This window comes from Rhinopithecus bieti, unplaced genomic scaffold (assembly GCF_001698545.2).
Source record: "Rhinopithecus bieti isolate Rb0 unplaced genomic scaffold, ASM169854v2 scaffold_11241, whole genome shotgun sequence".
NCBI classification, from domain to species: Eukaryota; Metazoa; Chordata; class Mammalia; order Primates; family Cercopithecidae; genus Rhinopithecus; species Rhinopithecus bieti.
In genome coordinates this window covers 133,433-155,722 of record NW_016806652.1, presented here as the reverse complement: position 1 = coordinate 155,722, position 22,290 = coordinate 133,433, and the positions used below count along the sequence as shown (strand labels likewise).

At 39.0% G+C, this 22,290-nt stretch overlaps 1 protein-coding gene across 5 annotated transcripts in view; it reads right to left on the bottom strand.

Moving 5' to 3' along the window:
- The window catches only part of LOC108532990 (aldo-keto reductase family 1 member C3 homolog), a 41,488-nt gene extending 24,585 nt beyond the window's left edge, over positions 1-16,903 (bottom strand). For 2 of the 5 annotated variants that reach the window (XM_017877308.1, XM_017877309.1), the window contains exons 1-10: positions 16,488-16,576; positions 15,854-15,976; positions 12,960-13,125; positions 10,984-11,151; positions 9,638-9,754; positions 8,281-8,358; positions 7,701-7,823; positions 4,924-5,033; positions 4,487-4,654; positions 1,226-1,306 (exon numbers count right to left, since the gene is read on the bottom strand). In XM_017877308.1, the coding sequence (XP_017732797.1) occupies positions 1,226-1,306; positions 4,487-4,654; positions 4,924-5,033; positions 7,701-7,823; positions 8,281-8,358; positions 9,638-9,754; positions 10,984-11,151; positions 12,960-13,043 (929 nt within the window). In that variant the 5' untranslated portion in view covers positions 13,044-13,125; positions 15,854-15,976; positions 16,488-16,576. Of the gene's footprint in view, positions 1-1,225; positions 1,307-4,486; positions 4,655-4,923; positions 5,034-7,700; positions 7,824-8,280; positions 8,359-9,637; positions 9,755-10,983; positions 11,152-12,959; positions 13,126-15,853; positions 15,977-16,487; positions 16,580-16,771 lie in introns of those variants that run through there. The other 3 variants (XM_017877306.1, XM_017877310.1, XM_017877307.1) reach the window with 3 other exon arrangements.
- Between the last annotated feature and the right edge of the window lie 5,387 nt (positions 16,904-22,290).

Below are 22,290 nucleotides of genomic sequence, written 5' to 3'. Positions count from 1 at the left end.
GGCCAACCTACCAATTTTAAGCACTTATGAAGGGCCCCGTGCTCATGCTTTTTCACACACGATCTCACCCTATCACTTGTTAAAATCTCCACTGCCAGCAGTTTACATAACTTCCTGCTGTTTTTTTTTTTTTTTTTTTTTTTTTGAGATGGAGCCTCTCTCTTACCCAGGCTGGAGTGCAGTGGTGTGATCTCAGCTCACTGCTACATCCTCTGCCTCCTGGGTTCAAGCAATTCTCCTGCCTCAGCCTTTCAAGTAGCTGGGATTACAGGTAAGTGTCACCATGCCTGGCTAATTTTTGTATTTTTAGTAGAGACAGGGTTTCACCATGTTGTCCAGGCTGGTCTCAAACTCCTGACCTCAGTCAATCCACCCACCTTGGCCTCCCAAAGTGCTAGGATTATGGGCGTGAGCCACTGCGCCTGGCCATAACTTCTCGCTTTTCCCTCATTACATGAATGACCGTCTATGAATCCTAGAACCTTAGACCATGAACGAGTACTAAAGATCTTTTATCGGCTATAAATTGTATATAACAATGGAGCTTCTGCCTCCACACTCTTTCTTTGATTTTAATTTTTAAAAAATTCTCTGCCTTGAGATCTCCATATTGCAGGAAGTCAAGGACAAGCACTCCTATTCACTCCCTAAGGAAGCCTTTCTGGAGGCAAAAGCAGAGTTTGGGGCATGAACAAACATGCAAGGAGAAGGAGGAAAAACATTTGAAATAATAAAAGATGCTGAACTGATAGGATCTAGCAAGCAATTCCATATGAAGGAGGTGGGAACTGGCACCTGGACCACAAAGTTGATGGAAATGTTTTTGGTTTGACAAGGAGCTGAGCAGGTTTGGGAGAATGTGATATGAGCACAGATTTGGAAACATCTCATGAGGTGACATGTGCAGTATCCACAGCATGTCCAGTGGTAGAAACACGAGGCCTACAAGGAAGGTGCAGATTTGGCAATGATGTGGGCTGCTCTGAAAAGTTCCATGGAATCAGGAGAGCAGAGGCACAGGTTGACCCACGCTGATCCCTGTCCACTCACCCTGCCAGAGAACAGAGCTCTGGAGTGAATCCAGCAGGAGAGTTCCAGAAAGCTCCTGTCTCACCTCTGACTCACATTGGCCTCTGTCCCTCTGGTATGGAAGTCACTCTCAACACCCATCCTACATTTCTTCTCCAAAAATAAATTAGGTCACTCATTTACAAAGGAAACTTACCTATCACTGTTAAAATATCGGAGATTTCTGTTTAGGCCATCTATGGCTTTCATGTCCTCTGAAGTCAACTGGAATTCAAAACCTGTCACAGAAATAAAATCTTTTATTATTTTTAGATTGCATAATTGCCAATTGTGAACCCACAAGTATATTAGACAGTAGGGTGCAGAGACAATACTTAAAATATTGGTAAGTTTTAAACAGTTATAGAAGTCATCTCTAGACACTCAGGTGATCAATGAATATCACACGAAAAATAAGCAGAAATCCATTCCTAGATATTATATACTGAAACTGCACAAAACTGCAGACAAAGAGAAAATCTCAACATAAAATGGAGAAGAAACAGAGCTGACATTGTGCACACACGATAGGGTTATATACTTAGAAGACCCATAAGAATCTAGAGGCAAATTTTTAAATAGCGTAAGATTATGTAGTAAGTTCGATAGATATTGTTGAATTTCTATATCTCTTTAATAAACAGGTATAATGCAAACAACATTTGTTTTCAACATAATTCAAGGCAGGAATGGTCTAAATACTAACAATTTCACGTTTAAAGGAAACAGATACAGGCTTGCAGTGTAACTCACTCTCTAAATTTGAGAGACTTTAAATATCAAGAAGATGTCACTAATTGCTAACACATTGAATTGAATAATCTGTAAACTGAATAAATCACTCTGTAATAGTGATACAGAGAATGAGAGAGAGAGAATAAAAAACATTAACAAGTTAACAATGAGTCTAGGTAAAAGGTGTTCATTACATTTTTCTTTTAACATTTCTATACATTAGAAAATCCACAAAAAAGGAAAACGCTATCAAGAGATTCTAATAATTTTCAGTATTCTATGGATAAATATTTGAAAATATATACATATGGTTTAATGGAGAATGTTACAAAATTAATGAAATATATATTAAAAAAGCCATTTAAATAGTTGGAAATTCATCATGGGTTGAAAGTCTCAATATTGTCACAAAGTCAGTTCTTTTCATATTGAGCTGCAGTTTCATTACAATATCAACCAAAGACTAAAATGATGTTTCAAAATTTCGTAAAACAAAATAGTCAAGAATAATCAAAATATTATCAAATAAAATAAAGCGTTAGAATAAAAGTTGTACCATTCTGGTAGCAAGACCTTTCACTATTTAGACAGTACAGAAAAGTAAGTCAATTGAAGACAAAAGAGCGGCAAGATATTATTTGTGAATGTTTCATTTATGGTAGAGGTAAAAAATCAAGATATGTGAGCAAATATGAATGCTTTTCAATAATTATTGGTGGGACCTTTTGATATCAATTTAGAAATTCCATGTGCATATTTGGATTTTATTTTACATTGAAAAGAAATTAATTTGATTTTACAACTAATTTATAAGTAAAGAGAATTACCAATTTTGCAAGATAACATATTAAAAGATTGTCACATTCCCAATATAATAAAAGACATGCCACTCATCAACCACAGGAAAGAGGCATGAATAATTTAATTACATGAAAAGTAGCAACTTTTGTTCATGAAAACATAACTACAGAGAAAATCACAACACAGATGCAATTTGGGAGATGGTACTTCAATAATACATCTAAATCTCTGAAGGATTAATACCTAGAATATATATATGTATATATAATATGTGTAATCTATCATATATAACTTATTAAACTATAATATATGTATCATTCCATCATATATATTGACCTATCACATATATATTAATCCATCATATATTAATCAGTCAGATATATGAGATAGATTAATAAGAAATACTCCCTCCAGTCACATGTCCCTGTATCCACTTGCTTGGTTATATGAATTTCTAGTGCCTTCCAATAAGTGGTGGTGTCTATTTACCCATCCCTTGAGTCTGGCCTGTCCTGTAACTTGCATTAGTGGGTAAGATTTGCCAGAAGCAATGGTGTGGCAACCCTGAGCCTAGACATGAAAAGGCTTTTGCATGTGTCCACTTACTGCCTTGGGATCATGCCATGTGGTGAAGTGAAGTCTGGACTGGATGGCTGGAGGTTGAACTATATGGAGGAGAAAACGGCACCCAGACAGATGTCCCATTGACATCTTGAAGCAGAGCTATCTCGTCCTGCAAACACGTGAGAGAGAGCCCAGCCAAGAACAGAACTTGACTAAGTTCAGGCTGAGGCCACGCTACTAACTAGAGAATCCTGAGCAAACAAGTGGTTTTCATTTTAAATCCCTATGTTGAGGGTGATTTGCTTAACAACTCTATTTAATAGTATAATTATGGTCTCCTATACTTAAAAAAAAGACAAGCAACTAATAGTCAAACACTTAGGCAGTATACAAACAGAAAACTTCAAGTGATGAAATATGTGACGTTTTAACTGAGTGTACAAAGAAATGGAAATAAAAATTCCACAATGATTGGTAGACTAAAGAACACCTAATGCAACTCCTCATTTCAGAACATGAAGAGGAGGCCAGGAGAGGTGGCTCACGCCTGTAATACCACTTTGGGAGGCCAAGGCAGGTGGGTCGCCTGAGGTCAGGAGTTTGGAACCAGCCTGGCCAACATGGCGAAACACCCTCTCTACTAAAAGCTACAAAAATTAGCCAGGCATGGTGGTAGGCGCCTGTAATCCCAGCTACTCAGGAGGCTGAGGCAGGAGAATCATCCTGCCTGGGAGACAGAGCGAGACTCTGTTTCAAAAAAACCCCCAAACCCCCATCCTGGCCAACACAGTGAAACCCCATATCTACTAAAAAAAAAAAAAAAAAAAAAAAAAAAATACAAAAATTAGCCAGGCGTGGTGGCGGGCGCCTGTAGTCCCAGCTACTCGGGAGTCTGAAGCAGGAGAATGGCATGAACCCGGGAGGCGGAGCTTGCAGTGAGCTGAGATTGCGCCGCTGCACTCCAGCCTGGAAGACAGAGCGAGACTCTGTCTCAATAAAGAAAAACAGCAAACACCAAAACCAAACAAAAAACACAACATGAAAACATGATGTTCCTGGTGCAGGGATGTAGAGTAGATTGTCAACTTAATGCTGAAATTTACAAATCTCCATTTTTTTTTGGGTCCCATCCTAATTCTCTCTACCTGTGCTGCATCTCCCGTGGTAGAGTAGAAGAAACCCTTATGATGCACGCAAAGCGTTCATGTAGGAAATACAGGGAAATGGAGCTGGACCAAGGGTGTCCTCAGAGCCTTACAAGAAGCACACGTGTGAAGGACACGGTGCAGCAGCCCTGAGGCCCACAGCCCTGCTCCTCACCTGCACGTTCTCTCTGATCCGTTGCTCGTTGTAGCTCTTGGCCAGGACCACAACGCCACGCTGCAGCTGGTAGCGCAGGGCAATCAGTGCTGGGGTTCGCTTGTGCTTTTTTGCCAAGGAACAAAGGACTGGGTCCTCCAAGAGAACCGGGGAGTTTGGGTCCACCCTGGAAGGAAAGGCAGAAATGCTGAGGCCCTGAGGCTGGGGATGCAGTTTGTTAAGCAGTTCCCTAAACAGAGTAAGTTGTCTACTCTGCACCAGAGCTGCTCAAGCGAGGCCCCCAAGCACCACCATTAGCATCATCTCAGATCTCATCAGAAATGCAGTTCTCTCCTCTCTCTGAGCCACTTGAGACTACAGGAAACGGAGGATGCTCTGACTAAAAAATTTTCTGCAAAATGGAGGTTTATGTAAAGGTCCCATTGTTTTTATTACCATCGTTTGTCTCGCTGAGATCCCAGAGCACTATAGGCAACCAGAACAATATCTTTTGACTTGCAGAAATCTAGCAATTTACTCTGGTTGAAATACGGATGACATTCTACCTGCAGTTGACCAAAAGAGAGAAGCATCAATTTATATGAAATAATTGTGTTAATATAAAAAAGGTGAAAGTGAAGAAGCTGAATAATAATCAGTATAGTATTATATCTGAGCTAAGGATATTATTGTCAAGTAATACTCTTTTTCATAGAAATAAATTTTATATCCATATCTCCTAAAAGTATAAATAGAAATGCCATTTCTGAACAGAAGCTCATCTATGAATCAGCTCCTGGCTTCCAAAGACCTTTGATAACTAGAAGGAGATGTAACAAATTCCATATCTGGGATACAGTAAGATTCTTAGAACCTTTGGCATCAGATTGTGCCAGAAAGCAAGAATTTGGTCAAGGACTCATGGGGGCAAGTCTGAAAGACAAAAGCACTACTTTCAAAGAAATGTCACTGGTGATGTTTGATAGATTTCAGCATCAAGAAAAAAATTTACCCATTGGGTAAGAATAAGCACTAACAAAAATTAATAAAATGAATTAAAAATCTTAAGGAAAAATGTCCAAGTCCATAGTCATGCGTGAGATAATGAGAGAACAAGAAAGAACAAAATAATTTGCCTCTACCATTGGTGGTTATTACAGTAATTTCTTTATCAGGAAATTGACATTTAGAGGAAAGTATTAAACTTTTACTTTGTCTTTGAGAAATATTTGTTCTTCATTTTGATTTGGTGAAAGATTTTTTTCATAGTAAAATGTCACATAAGAATAGTTAAATAAGTTTTAAAATTGAAAATGATTATCTAAAACTCCAAAAAATAATACAATAATAACCATAAAATACAAAAATATTAGTGATATATACACAATCATATGTGAAAATTTGTCATGGAATATGTCTTCTTCTGTTGAGAATTATCACCCAGTGGATTATTAGTAATTGCTGAATGGAAAACATATGATTATAAAGAACAGATCATCTCATAACTCATTTCCATTCTGTTTTAAAAGGGAGTGCCATAAAAGACATTTCCATTAAACAATGGGAATTCAAATATAGACTGGATGTTAAATGACATGAAGGCATTGCAGTTAGTTTTCTTAGATACAATAATTATACTGTAACTGGAAGAATATCTTCAGCTCTGTGACATAATATTTAGGCCTGTAGAGGTGAATTGTCATCTTTCCAATTTATTTTGAAGACGTTTTGAAAATATTATATGTATTTATGCAGATATACCCACATAAATATTTGCCATAAATATTTGGCAATGTGGCAAAGTGTTAACAATTTTGAATATAAATGATAATGTTGAATCATGTATTATTTTTATCAAATTTTCTGAAAGTTTGAAAATTGTCATAATAAAAAATTGAAGGACTAATATTAAAACCACATTAATTTTCTTAATGTTTCTATTTTAATATGATGGAACTGTATCATTATGCCAAATTCACAATTTTATATACTTCATATTTCAATTTTAGATCTTTACTCATTGGCTCTAGGTTGTATGAAAGTAAGAATACAAAAGTGTAAATTAGTAAAAGGTGGAGTGACTTTAATTTTGAATTTTTTTGTGACATTTGGGGGAAGTCAATTTGATCAAGGAGCCCTGGAATCAACAATAACTCAGGGGGAAAAAAAGGACTTATTCCTAAGCTATGAAAAAACCATGCATAGGATAGATGTGTTTAAACAATTGATTGGATGACAGACCCCAAAGAGAAGTAGCAGACTAAGATACGGGCAATGATAGGTCAGGTCTACGTTCTGCTAAAGTTCCTCAGTGTTGATTTCATCCACTGTGAACAGTTATCTCCATAAACAGGTAATTTTTCTTTCTTTCTTTCTTTTTTTTTTTTTTTGAGACGGAGTTTCACTCTTGTTGCCCAGGCTGGAGTGCAATAGCATGACCTCGGCTCACCACAATCTCTGCCTCCCGGGTTCAAGCGATTCTCCTGCCTCAGCCTCCCAAGTAGCTGGGATTACAGGTGTGTGCCACCACACCCAGCTAATTTTTTGTATTTTTAGTAGAGAAGGGATTTCTCCATGTTGGTCAGGCAGGTCTCGAACTCCCAACCTCAGGTGATTCGCCTGCCTCGGCCTCCCAAACTGCTGGGATTACAGGCATGAGCCACTGCACCCAGCCTAATTTTTCGCTTTCTGACATGGATGACCTTCATTGTCTGCAGCTAATTTTTAGTATATCTATGCCCCTGGTCAAGAATTCTTGAAATATCAAGAAGAGGCATTCAGGCATCCAAATTCCATGTAAACCCCTAGTACCTCTCTTCTCTTATTCTAACTCTCTTGTTTATGTACAGCTCATTTCATCTTTTCATAGCTTCATATCTATACACCATTCCCTCCAAATCACCTTCACCCATGAACTCTCTGGTCATCTTTCATAGCTTAGAGGTAAGTCCACCTTTCCTTGAGTTCTAATTGATGATTCCAGGCCTCCTTGATCAAATGGACCTCCCTTAAATATTACACACGATTCAACATTAAACTCATTCCAATTTTTCCCTAATACTTTTCCAAGCAGGGTACAAATAAGAAATCTGCATGCCTTTCTTGACAGAAGCTTTGCTCTCTAGAATCTTCTGCTTCACAAAGATAAGTGGGACAAAACAAACAGATATTTGGCAATAGGACAGGAAGAGGGGCATGAAGAACCAAAAGGAGAGGAGGCCAAGGGAGCTCACCTGGTTGCAGACGGGCTTGTACTTGAGTCCTGGCTTGTTGAGGATCATCTCCAGTAGCCTGTGGTTAAAGTTTGACACCCCGATGGACTTGGCCAAACCTGCATCCTTACACTTCTCCATGGCCTGGGGAGAAAGGGGTTGTGAGGAATTATTTGTGCAGTTGGCTTATCACGATAAATGCAAGACAGAAATGTGAGAGCAACAACTTTCAAAATATGACAATGAAAATAGCTAGCAGTGATTGTCAAGAAGAGAAAAATTCAAATAGCAAATAGGGGAAGAAGATAGTGGCAGCAAGAGTAAGAATTTCTATCTCTTCCTTAGGAAAATGGATAGATTAATGCATAGGCAAGGAAAGAGATTCCTGTTCTCCTTTCCTCCAAGTCTTGTGCCCCACTCTCTAAACATTCCTCTCATGTGTTTTTCCCTTCATCTCACCAAAACTACTCTTGTAGTTTCTGAATTTCTAGATCTAATGGTGCATATTCCATTCTTTCCTGTTGAATCTGTGAAGCTATGAAAGAATCCAGACTTTCTCTTTTTGTCATCCTTCTCTGTGTCCTCTCCGCCAAGCACTCACCTCCCAAGTGGTACACAGATCCACTATGTCAAATATTATTTTTCCATTTTCATCTCTTGGTGAAAGTTCCTCACCTGGCTGAAATAGAAGCAGTCATTTTAATGATGTCACAAATGAATTTCCCCAGATACCTTTAAGGACACTCATAGCTGTGATCCCAGATACCTTTAAGGACACTCATCCTCCATGAGACAGGTGGTACAACGCTCCAGAAAGTGATGTGTGCTATGTGTTTTACATATGAAGGTGTAAGGAATGTATTCAGGAGACAAGCTTCCTCTAATCTCTTACAAATGTTATATGTATGGAAAAGGACCATTTTCTAGGTCTTAATCGAGTTTCATAGTTGACTTATGTCACTTTATTCTGCCCTTATAATTTCCTCTGTTGAAGTACCTCTCTTTGATTTGGAAATACCTTGATATCCAAAAATAATGGATAGTACTCTTGTACCTGGTGGGATTATCAGACCAACTGAAGATTTGATATTCTATGGGTAGGACTGAGAATCACACAGGGTTAGCAGAAGAGGGAGTTAGGGAGACCCAGAGGAGCTCTCTTAGGGTGATGACCATGAGCCTTGAACTGCTCCAAAGCCATAATCGCCACCAATGAAAAAGTTTGGGTCAACAATAATAAAAAAAAGTGTTGGAGTTTAGAGATAAGAATAGACAAAGGGTACATTTTTGTAGACTATTTCATATCCTTAAATGTAGCCATGTCTTTGACTTCCCATTTTACATAACTCAGTAAAATCTTTTGCATTAAATAGCCTGAGTAGTTTCCTGTAACTTTAAATCAAAAGTTATACACTACACAGTAATTCATGGCTAAATACAGCTTCAGACTCTATTGTGAAAGAAGAGGCGGCAGAAAAATAAAGCTTTGCAAGTCCACATTAAGGGTTTCTAATTTAAGAACCATGCATAGTGGCTTCTGCCAAATCTGCTTCAGCTTGAAATGGTGAGAGATGGTGGAAACTCATTGTGTACCACATGTGCAGCAGTTTTGTTGGGCATCACAACTGCATGAAACTCTGTGTCTGTGAACATCCCAGGAGATGGACTCAAAAGCTATAACCAAGACAGTGCCTTGAAAAAGACTATTGTAATTTCCTCAAGTTTTCAAAGAAGAGGCTTTGAGGTTGCTATACTCTCTTCTCTTGTAGGTGTGCATTAGAGAAGTAGGATTCAAAATTTACTCAAAAGAAAGGAAATTAGGTGTTATACTTATGGTTCTTCTTCCATGTAATAATCCCTACATCCTCCTAAGAAAAAGCTCTGTTCAACTATCCATATAAACAATGTTTATAATGACAGCAGAAGTGCAATTTTATGCTCATACTCAAACTGTATACCTTTAGAGACACTGGAGAATGAATGAGATAGAGGTCAACATAGTCCAATTGAGCATTTTTCAGCGAGTTTTCCAAGGCTGGTCGGACTAACTCTGGTCGATGAAAAGTGGACCAAAGCTGCAGAGGTTAAAGAATGGAGGTGATTTTGAATGAATACTTGAACAAATCTTATTAGTTCGTGCCATCTAATATTTAGACATTTTTCTACTGCTTCAAAATTTATGACCACTGGCAAACATATTCTCTTCCTTCTCATGATTCCTTTGGCTCTGACCTATCCTTATGAACTTTATTATATGTTGGATGAATAGTTTGTACATCTACTGAATAATAGGAGTAAATTCTTAAAATGTAAAAATTAGTATCAAGTAACAACCATGCTTTACCTGAATTATCTTCCGTAGAGTTTACAACTCATTTTAACAGTCTAATTCTTCTATCCATTCAACCCAATGCTTAAGAATAGCTATTTATGTTGCTTAGAAACTAAAGCAACCTAAAAGGGGGGTAAAACAAGTTTTGAACATGTTCATTATGCTGGACACAATTTAGGACACTTTAAGTATCTATTATTTAATACTCCCAGAGCATTCTTTTTTTTTTTTTTTTTTTTACTTTAAGTTCTAGGGTACATGTGCATAACGTGCAGGTTTGTTATATATGTATACTTGGGCCATGTTGGTGTGCTGCACCCATCAACTCGTCAGCACCCATCAAGTCATCATTTATATCATGTATAACTCCCCAATGCAATCCCTCCCCCCTCCCCCCTCCCCATGATAGGCCCCAGTGTGTGATGTTCCCCTTCCCGAGTCCAAGTTTTCTCATTGTTCAGTTCCCACCTATGAGTGAGAACATGCGGTGTTTGGTTTTCTCTTCTTGTGATAGTTTGCTAAGAATGATGGTTTCCAGCTGCATCCATGTCCCTACAAAGGACGCAAACTCATCCTTTTTTATGGCTGCATTCTTATATTGCTTTCTATCTCACTGATAAAGATAGCAGTTGAGAGAATAATAAGAAATCTTAGAAAATTACCCAGGAGATAAGAAAAACCATAGCATGATTATCGTTCTCTGTGATTCTATACCTCATGTCAAATCACACTGATGGCAGCTGGAGCTCAAAAAAGTAAAGGGACTTTCAGGTCATAAATTGGAATGCAGTCAAAATGAAAAGTGATCATCATTCCCTGAGTTTGATTTCAGTTTTAATATGTGAATAGGTGTGAATAAATTTGAACCCAGAAGCAAAATTCACCCACAACTACGGATCCAGTCATAGAATTGTCATCTTCACACAATCACATTAAGTGTATATGCACACATGCCCATCATAGGAACAGTACCTTTGAAGTGTAGAATATGTCTTCTCTCTTCACACTACCATCTGCAATCTTGCTTCGGATGGCCAGTCCAACCTGCTCCTCATTATTGTACAAATGAGCAGAATCTATATGGCGGAACCCAGCTTCTATTGCTAATTTTGTGACCTCCAAAGCTTTACTTCTGGGAACCTGGAGAAGCAACCAAAGGTAGTATCTGGTGATCAGTGTGGCTGAGAGGTAGTTCAGGCACAAGCCTTGACTTCTACAAGAATCAGCTTTTCCTCCTGTCTCTATGTGGGGTGAAAATTCCATCTCAGTTTGCCTGGGTCTTTCCTGGTTAGTAATAAAGGTTGAGCATTCCAGAAACTTACCTTCAGTCCCAGGAATCTCTGGTTGATCACTATAATGGAGGTACCAAACAACACCCTCAGATTCAGTGATTTGTTGGAAAAGTTAACAGGACTCAAATAGTCCTAATTATTTTTTTAATATAGTGACATTATACATGGTAAAAATCACACAGAGTATAGAAGGGAAACAGTTCAAGCTCATATGAGTTCTCTCCCAGTGATATTACACAGAACATTCACTCAGACTTCCTCCAACATCATGTTTGGGAAATGCTGTCTACAAGAGACGTTATTTGATGTCTCAGTTCTTGAGATTTTGACTGGGTGCTAGTTACACTGACCCGACTAGCATTCACATGGGAGATAATGCATCTGTGAATAGTAGTCTATTATGTCAAGTCTTTTCTGCACAGCCATTCTGGCTACACAACAGAACTGAACACTAGGAGTAAAGACGTATACTCTGAGGATATCGGTTTATACATTAAAAATTCACCAATATCTGTAAGAATTTAGTAAGGTACCTTTCTGCCATAAAAAAATAAGGCTATCTCTTTCAGGAAAGATAGAATTCCAGTGAAATTTAAAATTACTGACTTATTGAACAAATTTGGATAAAGATTTGAAGGGTATTTTTTTAATGACAAAAATATAAACTGTTTTCCATTTTTACATGTATTTAAGAAGCTTTCTTTTTTCGTTGAAATTACAAGGAACTAGATACCAACTCAAAGGTTTACCAAGGCTGCCGCTTCAGTGGTGTCCTTATTTTCACTTCCAGACCATGCCAATTTATATTAAAAATTAAACCATTTTTGTCAATGGTCTAGAAAATGTATCCTTGTAGATCATCACAACTTATCGATAAAGTGAGACTCAAATTTCGATAATTAGTCGCTATTCACACACTTAGTAGCCTGAGGACAGTCTTGGGATACAAGTTTTCTTCCAGTAGTTCTATCTAGAAAATTAGGTATCTATTTTGTTCACTTTTGTGTCATAAGACCACTTCTACCACTTTGATACAAATATGATGCATATGAAAAGGACTAAGAATTTAGGCTTTCCTTTGTTAGGTTCTAGATTTTACTTAAAATGAGGTTGTATTTTTTCTTTCAGGAATTTTTTTTTTTAAAGTGAAAGTAGTACAGTGGAAACTCTAGTCCAGGTCCAGTAATATTGGGTGGCGCTCACCAACGCCCATCAGAATAGTGATACTCTGCCAACAGTTTTGTAAACACTGTATCCAGTAATTTTTACTATAAATATTTCTCTGGATCGTATGTTCTTGGAAGAAGGAAAGATTTCTTCAGTTACAGAACAATCACTCCTATTGCAATTAATCTCCACCAGAGAGAGCTGACGGACACTGTTCTTCAATGCTGAGTTTTACATATTCTGCCAAGCTGGGAAGTAGACACGAACAGAAGAAACAGTGCACAAACTAAAAATAAGCAGTACCTGACCATAGGAACGGACCTCAATGCTGAACAAGGATTGACTACTTGTTTTCTTCTAGCCTAGGAAACCTAGACCTGTGAGTCATTCAGAGTAAGGCAGGAACACAAACCTTACAACCCAAGATGGGTTTAATTTCTACTAGGTTTATTCTTTTGAAATCTCAAAACCAAGAGAAATTATTCTTACCTCTGGAGGTGCATAGGTGCCAAATCCCAATACAGGCATGAAGTGGCCATCATTTAGCTTCACACGCTGGTGTTTGGAATCCATTTCCTGTCACTTGTCTGACTAGCAAATGTTTGCTGCTTCTTCCCCTCAGAGATTACAGAAGCAATGGGCAGGAAATGGCCCCCTGCAAAGGGACTAATGATTAACCAATGACATGTGGGAGGAAGTACATAGGCACTTTTATAAGGTCTGTGGAGAAAATTTCATCCAGTTCACTTGTTTCTTATCAAAGGTAATTCCTAAGTAAATTATTATAATATATGGTTATAATAAACTCATTAATTTTTATCTGAAGTATTTTCTATTTGAAATCTCTATATTACTTAAATTATTAAAAAAGATTTCTAGAACAAACGGCAACCACATGTTAGACTATAAAACCTCCAGCTACAAATACCTTTTTTTGTTTATGCCATGACAATGCCCCTTCTTTATATTGCATCTTTTGAAATAATTAACCATCTTACCTCTTTCTCTCACATACACATAATTTAAAGGAATGACTAATGAAAATTTTAAAAATTGTTGGCTCTCAATAAAAACTTAAAGTTAAAACTGTGAAAATATTTCCCTTTTTACATTTTCAATCAGAAAATTTATTTTGATTTTTCTTTCTTTGCATTGTAAGAGAAAGATTCATGTCTGATAAAGGTGCAGTCCTGATAACGCTATAATCCTGATGAGGGTGCAAGTAAAAAAGAAATTCTGATGCAGTTTTTCTTGGAGTGTTAATTAGTAACAGTTTTTGGAGTTTGGACATCATTTAATATATGCAAGCAGTACCTTAATAGTATTTGTTCTTCGACCAGATTTATTAGAGACTATCTTGAAGTAACTAGCCAAAAAACTGATAACTACTTTATATAATTTTCCATCTTGTTAAACATTACTTGTAAAGAAAAACTGGAAATTAATTATATATAAATGCATGAATAATTTGCATATGGGATAGTTTTCACTGGTTTCTTCCTTTGGAGGGCATATTAGAACATGACAAATGTAGTTCACACAATACATTTCAACATCTTGGAGCTGTCAGAACTTGCAATGCCCCGATTGCTTCTATTTACTTTTCCTCAAACAATAACCAAAAAGTAAGTTGAGAAATAGGTAAGTTATTATACATTGATACAATATAATATAAAATCATTGAACGCTTTTCAGCAACATGGTGAATCAAAAGGCCCCTACTTGTCTCATGGACGCATCAAGAAGTAATCTGAAATTGACTAAAATAAACTTTTTTATTTATGGGGGAGCTGAGTAGAAACGTAGTTTGATGCCAAGGGCAAGAGATTAGGGGAAGAGACGTACAATAGTCCATCTAACTCATTGAGGAGCCAGGCTGGTCATGAACTCCTGGCCTCAAACAATCCACTCGCTTGAGCCTTCCAAAGTTCTGGGATTACAGACATTAGCCTCTGCACCCAGCCAGGCTCTTAGAAATCTTATAATTACAAAACTAAAGGTGATAATTATGCAAGTAAATATACTGGCATAAGGAAAGATTTTTTTTCTCAACATGATTTTTAACGTTTTCACACACTCATTGACATTCCCACACAGAGTTTCCCATTTCCACATCTTAAACAGATTCTTTTACTAAACCTTGGCCTATGTCCAGATGTATGCAGTAAGAGGGAAGGGAAGAAAAAAGACAAAGATCTTGGCACTGATGGACCTTAGTTGTGTAAATACCAATACAGAAGCCGTGCATGATTCCTTCGCTGCCATTGTCCAGGTCATGTTTGCTAATTCCCTGACTCTGGTTCATTATTTCCCTTTAACTTTTCTGGTTTGCATACCATGCAGATACCCCTGCAGGTGCAAAGAGAATTTTCTTTCCTCACCCTTCTGAAGTTTTGATGACTTGATTACATAAGACACACTGACAATGGAATAATTAACATAAAATGCATATAAATTTATATACATGTACATGGAGCAGCAATTATGAGACTCCAAGCAGGACCAGATGATTGACGATTTCATCACATCCTGAGCTACAGAGAGAATAGGGGCTTGGGGTCTCTCGGTGAGGTGGGGTCTCAGGTAATGGGGGAGAGGGAGAGGTACTCATGGCGAGCCAAGGCTGTCCCCACACAGATGTGAGTCTCTCAGGGGCTCCCCAGACTGCCCTCAGGAGGATAGACAGTGGCCTATGGAGAAGTTTCTCAGTCAAACCTTTAAAGTATGAGGATCTTAGTCTATTTTTTCCTGGAAGTTAATCGTTTCTTGATCCAATTAGGCAGATTAAGGGGGGCCTCAGAGAAAGGCTTTTAGCCTCTGTTCACTTCACTAAGGTACATTTCCTCAGCACTTGCAAATCTCTGCCAGAGAAGAAAGCTTTGCAGGGCTATTTCTGTGTCTGCAGCCTCTCTGAATTGTAGCCCCTCTTAATAGCAAGATCAAAATATACCAAAAAAGTACATTTTGAGTGGCACATTTTGTTTTACTGCACCCTGTATAGCAAGTCTTAAAAACTAAGAGTGCACTATAAGCTCCTCAGCTGGGGGCCCCACTCCTGCCTCCTGGGAAGGCAGGTACCACCCTCAGACACACTGGACAAGAGCATCAATAAATAAAATGATTTTAAAACAAATGACTCCATTTTACATGCCTCCTTCCAACCACCTGGCACAAAAGTAAAACACCTGTGCAACTCAGAATAAGTACAATAATCCAGGCTGGTGACTGGAAGGAAGGTCTAGCATGCCATCGAAGTCCTCTAGTCATCGTGAGTCAGCAAGACTCACAATGAGACTGGAGTTAACACTTTCAAGACACTTCTAGATGAACAATGTCTAGTGAGTGTTAATGCCTTAAAGAAGGTGGAGGAGAAATGTCTGCACCTGACAGCAGAAGGGTCTGTTCTACTCATCACTGCAGACCAGGCATCCGAAGCTCTTCTTGCCTTATTTAACCTTGAGGCAAATAGTCACTTGCTTCAATGGCAAATATTTTCAACTTCCACACTATTCACAAAGCAAAGATAACAGCATTTAAACCACATGTGCTCTTAATCTCTCCCGGCCCTGCCTCTATGTATGAACAAATTTAAGTTACTTGCCTATCCCCCAGTGAGATATCTATTCTATTTAAAAATCGTATTGAGCAACATGCTGGACTGGAGAGAAAATCAGCTCACAAACAGGTACTGCACTTTGCTGATGACCTGCCTTGCATTTAACCCTTTTCCCATTTACCCCGAGAACACTCACCGGTGGCACTTGTGGCGGCAGTTTACCCTGAGAAAACTTTGTCACGAAATATCTCGCTTTTATGATTATGATTATGATTATCTGAGACAGATTTTTGGTCTGTCGCCCAGGCTGGAGTGCAGTGGCTCTATATCAGCTCACTGCAACCTCCACCTTCCAGGTTCAAGTGATTCTACCTGCCTCAGCCTCCTGAGTAACTGGGATCATAGGCACATGCCACCATACGTGGCTAATTTTTGTATTTTCATTAGAGACGAGGTTTTACCACCATTCACTGGCCAGATGAGGTTGGCCAGACTGGTCTCGAGCTCCCGACCTCTAGTGATCCACCTGCCTCAGCCTCCGAAAGTGTTGGGATTAAAGGCATCAGCCACCGCACCTGGCTTCTTCTTATTTTTGAATCACTCTAGTATGTTGCCTTTGGAAACAAAAGACATCATTCCATTGATAGCTTTCTGTTTTTGTAGTGGTATTTCCATTTACAAAATTCAGTAATCATATTTTCAGATCACTGACAATGTCACATCTTAGAAAATGTAGCTTTCTTACCTGTGATATTCACATCCTTCTTGAACAGTTGTTGCCTGAAGATTCATTTCATGAATCGATTTTTCAAAATAGATGATTCTGATGGTTCAAACAATTCTGATCTTAGTTCTGTTTGGAAATAACTCCAAGAACAGTTTTTTTTGTTTTTTTTTTTTTGAGACGGAGTCTCGCTCTGTCGCCCAGGCTGGAGTGCCGTGGCCAGATCTCAGCTCACTGCAAGCTCCACCTCCCGGGTTTACGCCATTCTCCTGCCTCAGCCTCCCGAGTAGCTGGGACTACAGGCGCCCGCCACCTCGCCCGGCTAGTTTTTTTGTATTTTTTTTTTTTTAGTAGAGACGGGGTTTCACCGTGGTAGCCAGGATGGTCTCGATCTCCTGACCTCGTGATCCGCCCGTCTCGGCCTCCCAAAGTGCTGGGATTACAGGCTTGAGCCACCGCGCCCGGCCCCAAGAACAGTTTTTATAGTTATTTTTACATTGAAAATCGGTCAGATTTGCTTCAGTCTCAAAGAACATGTTAATGTAAAACTAAATGAGCACTGGCAGTGAGCTGCACCTTTCTTTTTTTTTTTTTCTTTTTTCTTTAAAGGGAAAAGGATTAAATGTTTGCTTAGTTTCAATGGCAATCAAAACCATCCTGCCATTTTACNAAATCGGTCAGATTTGCTTCAGTCTCAAAGAACATGTTAATGTAAAACTAAATGAGCACTGGCAGTGAGCTGCACCTTTCTTTTTTTTTTTTTTCTTTTTTCTTTAAAGGGAAAAGGATTAAATGTTTGCTTAGTTTCAATGGCAATCAAAACCATCCTGCCATTTTACTATGGGGAATGTTTGGCAAAAACCAAACTCCTTGCCCAGACAGACAGGCAATTAAATGAACTTTAATGTTTTACCCATTGTCTTCAGAAATCCATCCAAAAGACAAACCTTGCATTTCCATAATAGGACAAAGTGATTTGGTGCCAGTCTCTTAAGAATAAAGTACTTAGCTAGGGTAGGGAGTCAAGAAGAAACGGGGATTGCAGAACTCCAGTTTCCCACAAGAACATCATTCTAACAAGCAACAGAAGGAAATGAAAGCCTAGAGTCTTGGCATGACCCTTTAATTTCTGGGGAGATGTTTGTAGCTTGTTTGCTTATTGATTTTTCTCCCCTGGATGCCAAGAATATACAAAATCACATTTCCAGGTAACCATACAGACCTTCTTTTCTCTCTGAGAGAAAAGTACCCAGGACTTGTGGGGATACAGGGCCCCTTTGGCCAAGTGATTAGTTCTTTGCTCCTCAAAACTCAGTCCAAGGTGGTTTTTCCAATGTGGAGGTGGAAAGGAGGGGAATATTAACCTCATCACTAAACAACCACGAATGTTCTTTAGCGAAAACAAAGATTATCTTATTTAACCAGGGAAATGGCTAGAGATTTCTATGAACATTTCAAGTTCATGTAAAGAATCTAATGAGTTTAATAATCCCAATGAGGTGCTGAAACAGGGACCACAGTGGATGTGAGACTACCAAATACAAAGAGATCTTAATTTTATGCATGACTTCAAAAACCAGATTTTTCACTACGTGCCCCAAGTAGCCACATAATTCTGGGCATGACTGTTTAAAACAGGAATGTGCAAATAAAGCAAAGGCATCACTCCTTTGGCTGTCTGATGGTGTAGCAGGTCAGGAGGGAGAACTTCCCCCAAACACAGCTTTATACATGATAGTGAGGGATCAACTGAGTTTTATGATATGTCTTAGAGAGCCTAAAAATGAGACACATGAAAAGAGATGCTTACAGAAAAGCAACAGAAGGAAATAGAAGACATGAATTAATAGAGAGCACGTGATAGTGTAAGCCGTAAATGAGAGACAACAGGAAAATTTCACCATCAGTAACAAGCAAAGAAACACGTAGATGAAGCCAGATCAAGGAAAAGTTGGACATTGGGAATTGCAACATTTTATAAAGTAGTGTCTTAGTCCATTTCCTGCTAATATAATGGAATACCTGAGACTGGGTAATTTATACAGAACAGAGATTATTTTTTTACAATCCTGGAGTCACGAGAGAGAGAGAGAGACAGAGAGAGAACAAACTCATCTTTTTATCAGGATTTCAATCCCCAATAACTAACTTGCCTCTGAGAAAACAGCAATAATTCATGCATAAGGAAAATCCCTCATGACCTAAGTATCACTTAAAAGTCCCACCTCTCAACACTATTGCCCTGAGGATGAAGTTTCCAACACATGGGCTTTGGAGAACACATCAAACCACAGCAACAGGTAACACAGAGTTTGAACCTCCTAGGATACAGCTACCAGACTTGTTGCTGTGATTTGAGAACTACTGTTACAGCATCTTATTTAAGTGTATTTTTTGTGTTTGCAACAACAAGAACAGGCTCTAATGCAAGTGTAAGGTGGTTGCTGAAAGGATCCTGGGTGACTCCAAAAATAAAGAAAAGGGTGAAACAACCGGGACTTGAATAGCTCAGAAACCAGTGCAGCTCAGGATATCTTAGCCCCAGCAACCTGTGGCTCCTCCATCTCTCTAGAGCCCCCATGACTCCCATATTCCTTGACTTTTTTTTTTTTTTGAGATGGAATTTCACTCTTGTTGCCCAGGCTGGAGTGCAATGGCATGATCTCAGCTCACCACAACCTGCGTTTCCCAGGTTCAAGCGATTCAAGCCTCCTGAGTAGCTGGGATTACAGGCATGTGCCACCACGCCTGGCTAATTTTGTATTTTTAGTAGAGACAAGGTTTCTCCATGTTGATCAGGCTGGTCTCGAACTCCCAACCTCAGGTGATTCGCCCACCTTGGCCTCCCAAAGCGCTGGGATTACAGGCATGAGCCAAAATGCCAGGCCATTTCTTGAGCTTTTTCCCACGTGACAAATTCCCTTGGGAAAAGCTCTGATTGAGAATCAGGTGTCTATCAGTAGATCAATCCTTTATGGTCCAACAAGATGTTAAAAAATAAAAAATAAAACCTTATTTATGACATTTCCTAAAACATAGAAAGACTTCAGTCAAGGGGGCCATGGCATTAGATGTAGGGGACACTTCATTTGGGTCTTTCTGTGGGAGAGCGATCATGCTGGTGGGGGTCAAGGGAAACATTTTTCTCAACCTTCTGAAGTTCACTAAAAATTCACCTAACAAAAGGCAGATTAGAAAGAGAAAAGGCACACAAACTTATGACCATGTGTAGGGGAGAACCACAGAGCAACGTGTAAACCATCTAAGTTGATAGAAAAAAATGGAAGAGGGGTTTAAATCTTGGCAAAACAGATTGTAGTGGCAACACAGATTATGGCAGGGAGAGAAGAGGAGGCCTGGCTAGCAGAGGTGTTCTTGTTACTGTCAATCAAAGAATGATGAGACAGGTCTCAGTAACTTTAGGAGATTTATTTGCCAAAGTTGAGGATGCACCCAGGAGACAGGTCTATGCCTTTCTCTGAAGATTATTTTGAGGGCTCCAAATTTAAAGGGGAAAGGGCAGGATACTGAGAAGCGCACAGCTTTCACCTAAACAACAGGGAGCAGGAGAAAACTGTGGGGAATCTGCATTTTACATAAGATAGCACAGACAAAATGGGGTAGGGGAGCAATCGGAAATGCATTTGTGTCTGGGGGTGACTGCACTGTAAAGATAAGCTATCGATTTGCATTGCCATGGTGAAGTTTCAGCAGCTTACCAGGAATTTCCTTGTGGACAAAATATGTTCTTGATAGCAGCGAGGCAGAAACTCTGGAATACCAAAATACAGTCCTGGCAATGTTTTCATTTTTCTCATGTCTCCTTGGTACTCATCGAACACGTCCATGCTCTGCCCTTGGCCCTCTCGGGAAGGTGGGGTTTTCAGTTCTTCACATGGTTCTGTGATCTGGGCTGGAGCTGCTCCCTCAGTGAATCACATGGGTAAGATTGAGAGAGAAAGGGGTCCATGTGCTCAGGACAGTGGATGTAATTGGGCTGTCCCACTGAGGAGACTGTGTAGGGGAGGGTTGTTCTATGTCTTCCATTATGTTACCAAAGGTAGAAATTATGGGCCTATTGGGATCTCCAATCTCAATCTTTTACCTAATTTGGGACAATAACTGTCAAGTCTATTCTCCTTTCTATTGGAGAATAATGTTAAAAATGAAATCTCCTGCCAGTCTACAAAACTCCTCTCTATAGAATAGAAAGAAAGAAAATAATTTTCTTATTAAAAAAGCATTAGGGCGGGGCACGGTGGCTCACGCCTGTAATCCCAGCACTTTGGAAGTCCAAGGCAGGTGGATCACAAGGTCAAGAGTTTGAGACCAGCTTGGCTAACATGGTGAAACCCCGTCTCTACTAAGAATACAAAAATTAGCTGGGTGTGGTGGCGCATGCCTGTAATCCCAGCTACTTGGGAGGCTGAGGCAGGAGAATCACTTGAATCTGGAAGGCAGGGGTTGCAGTGAGCCAAGATTGTGCCACTGTACTCTAGCCTGGGCGACAGAGCAAGACTCTGTCTCGAAAATAAATAAATTAATTAAATTAAATTTAAAAAGCATTAAACCAGGCTGCAATGTGCATCATCGGTAATCTGCTAAAGAGATTACAAAGACAGAAAGAAATCTCACCCCTTTATATAGCCAAGAAATACAACCTTTACACGCATCTTCTCGAGATAAATGATAACTGGTCTTCATGTAATAAGGCCTAACACCACCATTTCTTATAATATTCTTTCAGGGCTCCATCTTAAATTCACCTGGTAATTGGGGTATCCTTCTGTGCTAGACAGTCACCTTTATCCCAAGGAAAAATAACATTTCTTTATGACAAGCAGGCGGTTGTAGCTTGGAGCAAGGGGCCCAGGGAGACAGGAAGTCATCTTTCCTGATGTTTTTGTTTCCAAAGAGTTGTCTCTCTTACTTTTAACACAACACTGGCAGGTTGCAATTGTGGCAAGAGGCTTAGTCAGCTTTTCAAACAATTGACATGCATTTTAAATAAAGGGACTAAGGAAGAGTTTACAAACAATTTTTTCTTGAGAAAATAGTCTAAGAAATGAGCATAGAAGAAAAGGTCTCTATCCTTATTGGCAGCAGGAAAAACTCAGCTTTTACAAATGACCCTTACATTTGCCTAGAAACTTGAAGTTTAAGCAAGTATGCTTTCTAAACAGAAGGCTTTAAAGATTATAATTGCAGTCACATACTCTCCTCCCTGAAGTGGATCATTATCTCGTCTTTTAGTGATCAAATATAAGCATTTATTTTGACTTACGCCAGGGTTTGGCAATAAATTAAACACATTTGTAAATCCCTAATACTGAAATTGCTGCTCAGTAGTAGTAGAACCCAGAGATAAGTGTCATATAAGCTGGTCTTCATTCCTACCTGTCTGTAGTTATTAAATCACAAAAGCCAGAAAAAGCAAATTCTGCTATTGCTAAAGTCAAAGACAATGAAAGTTGGATACTGATTAACACGGGGAGGACAGGTTTTATCAATAACCTAACATTGCATTAGAGAAGAGGTCC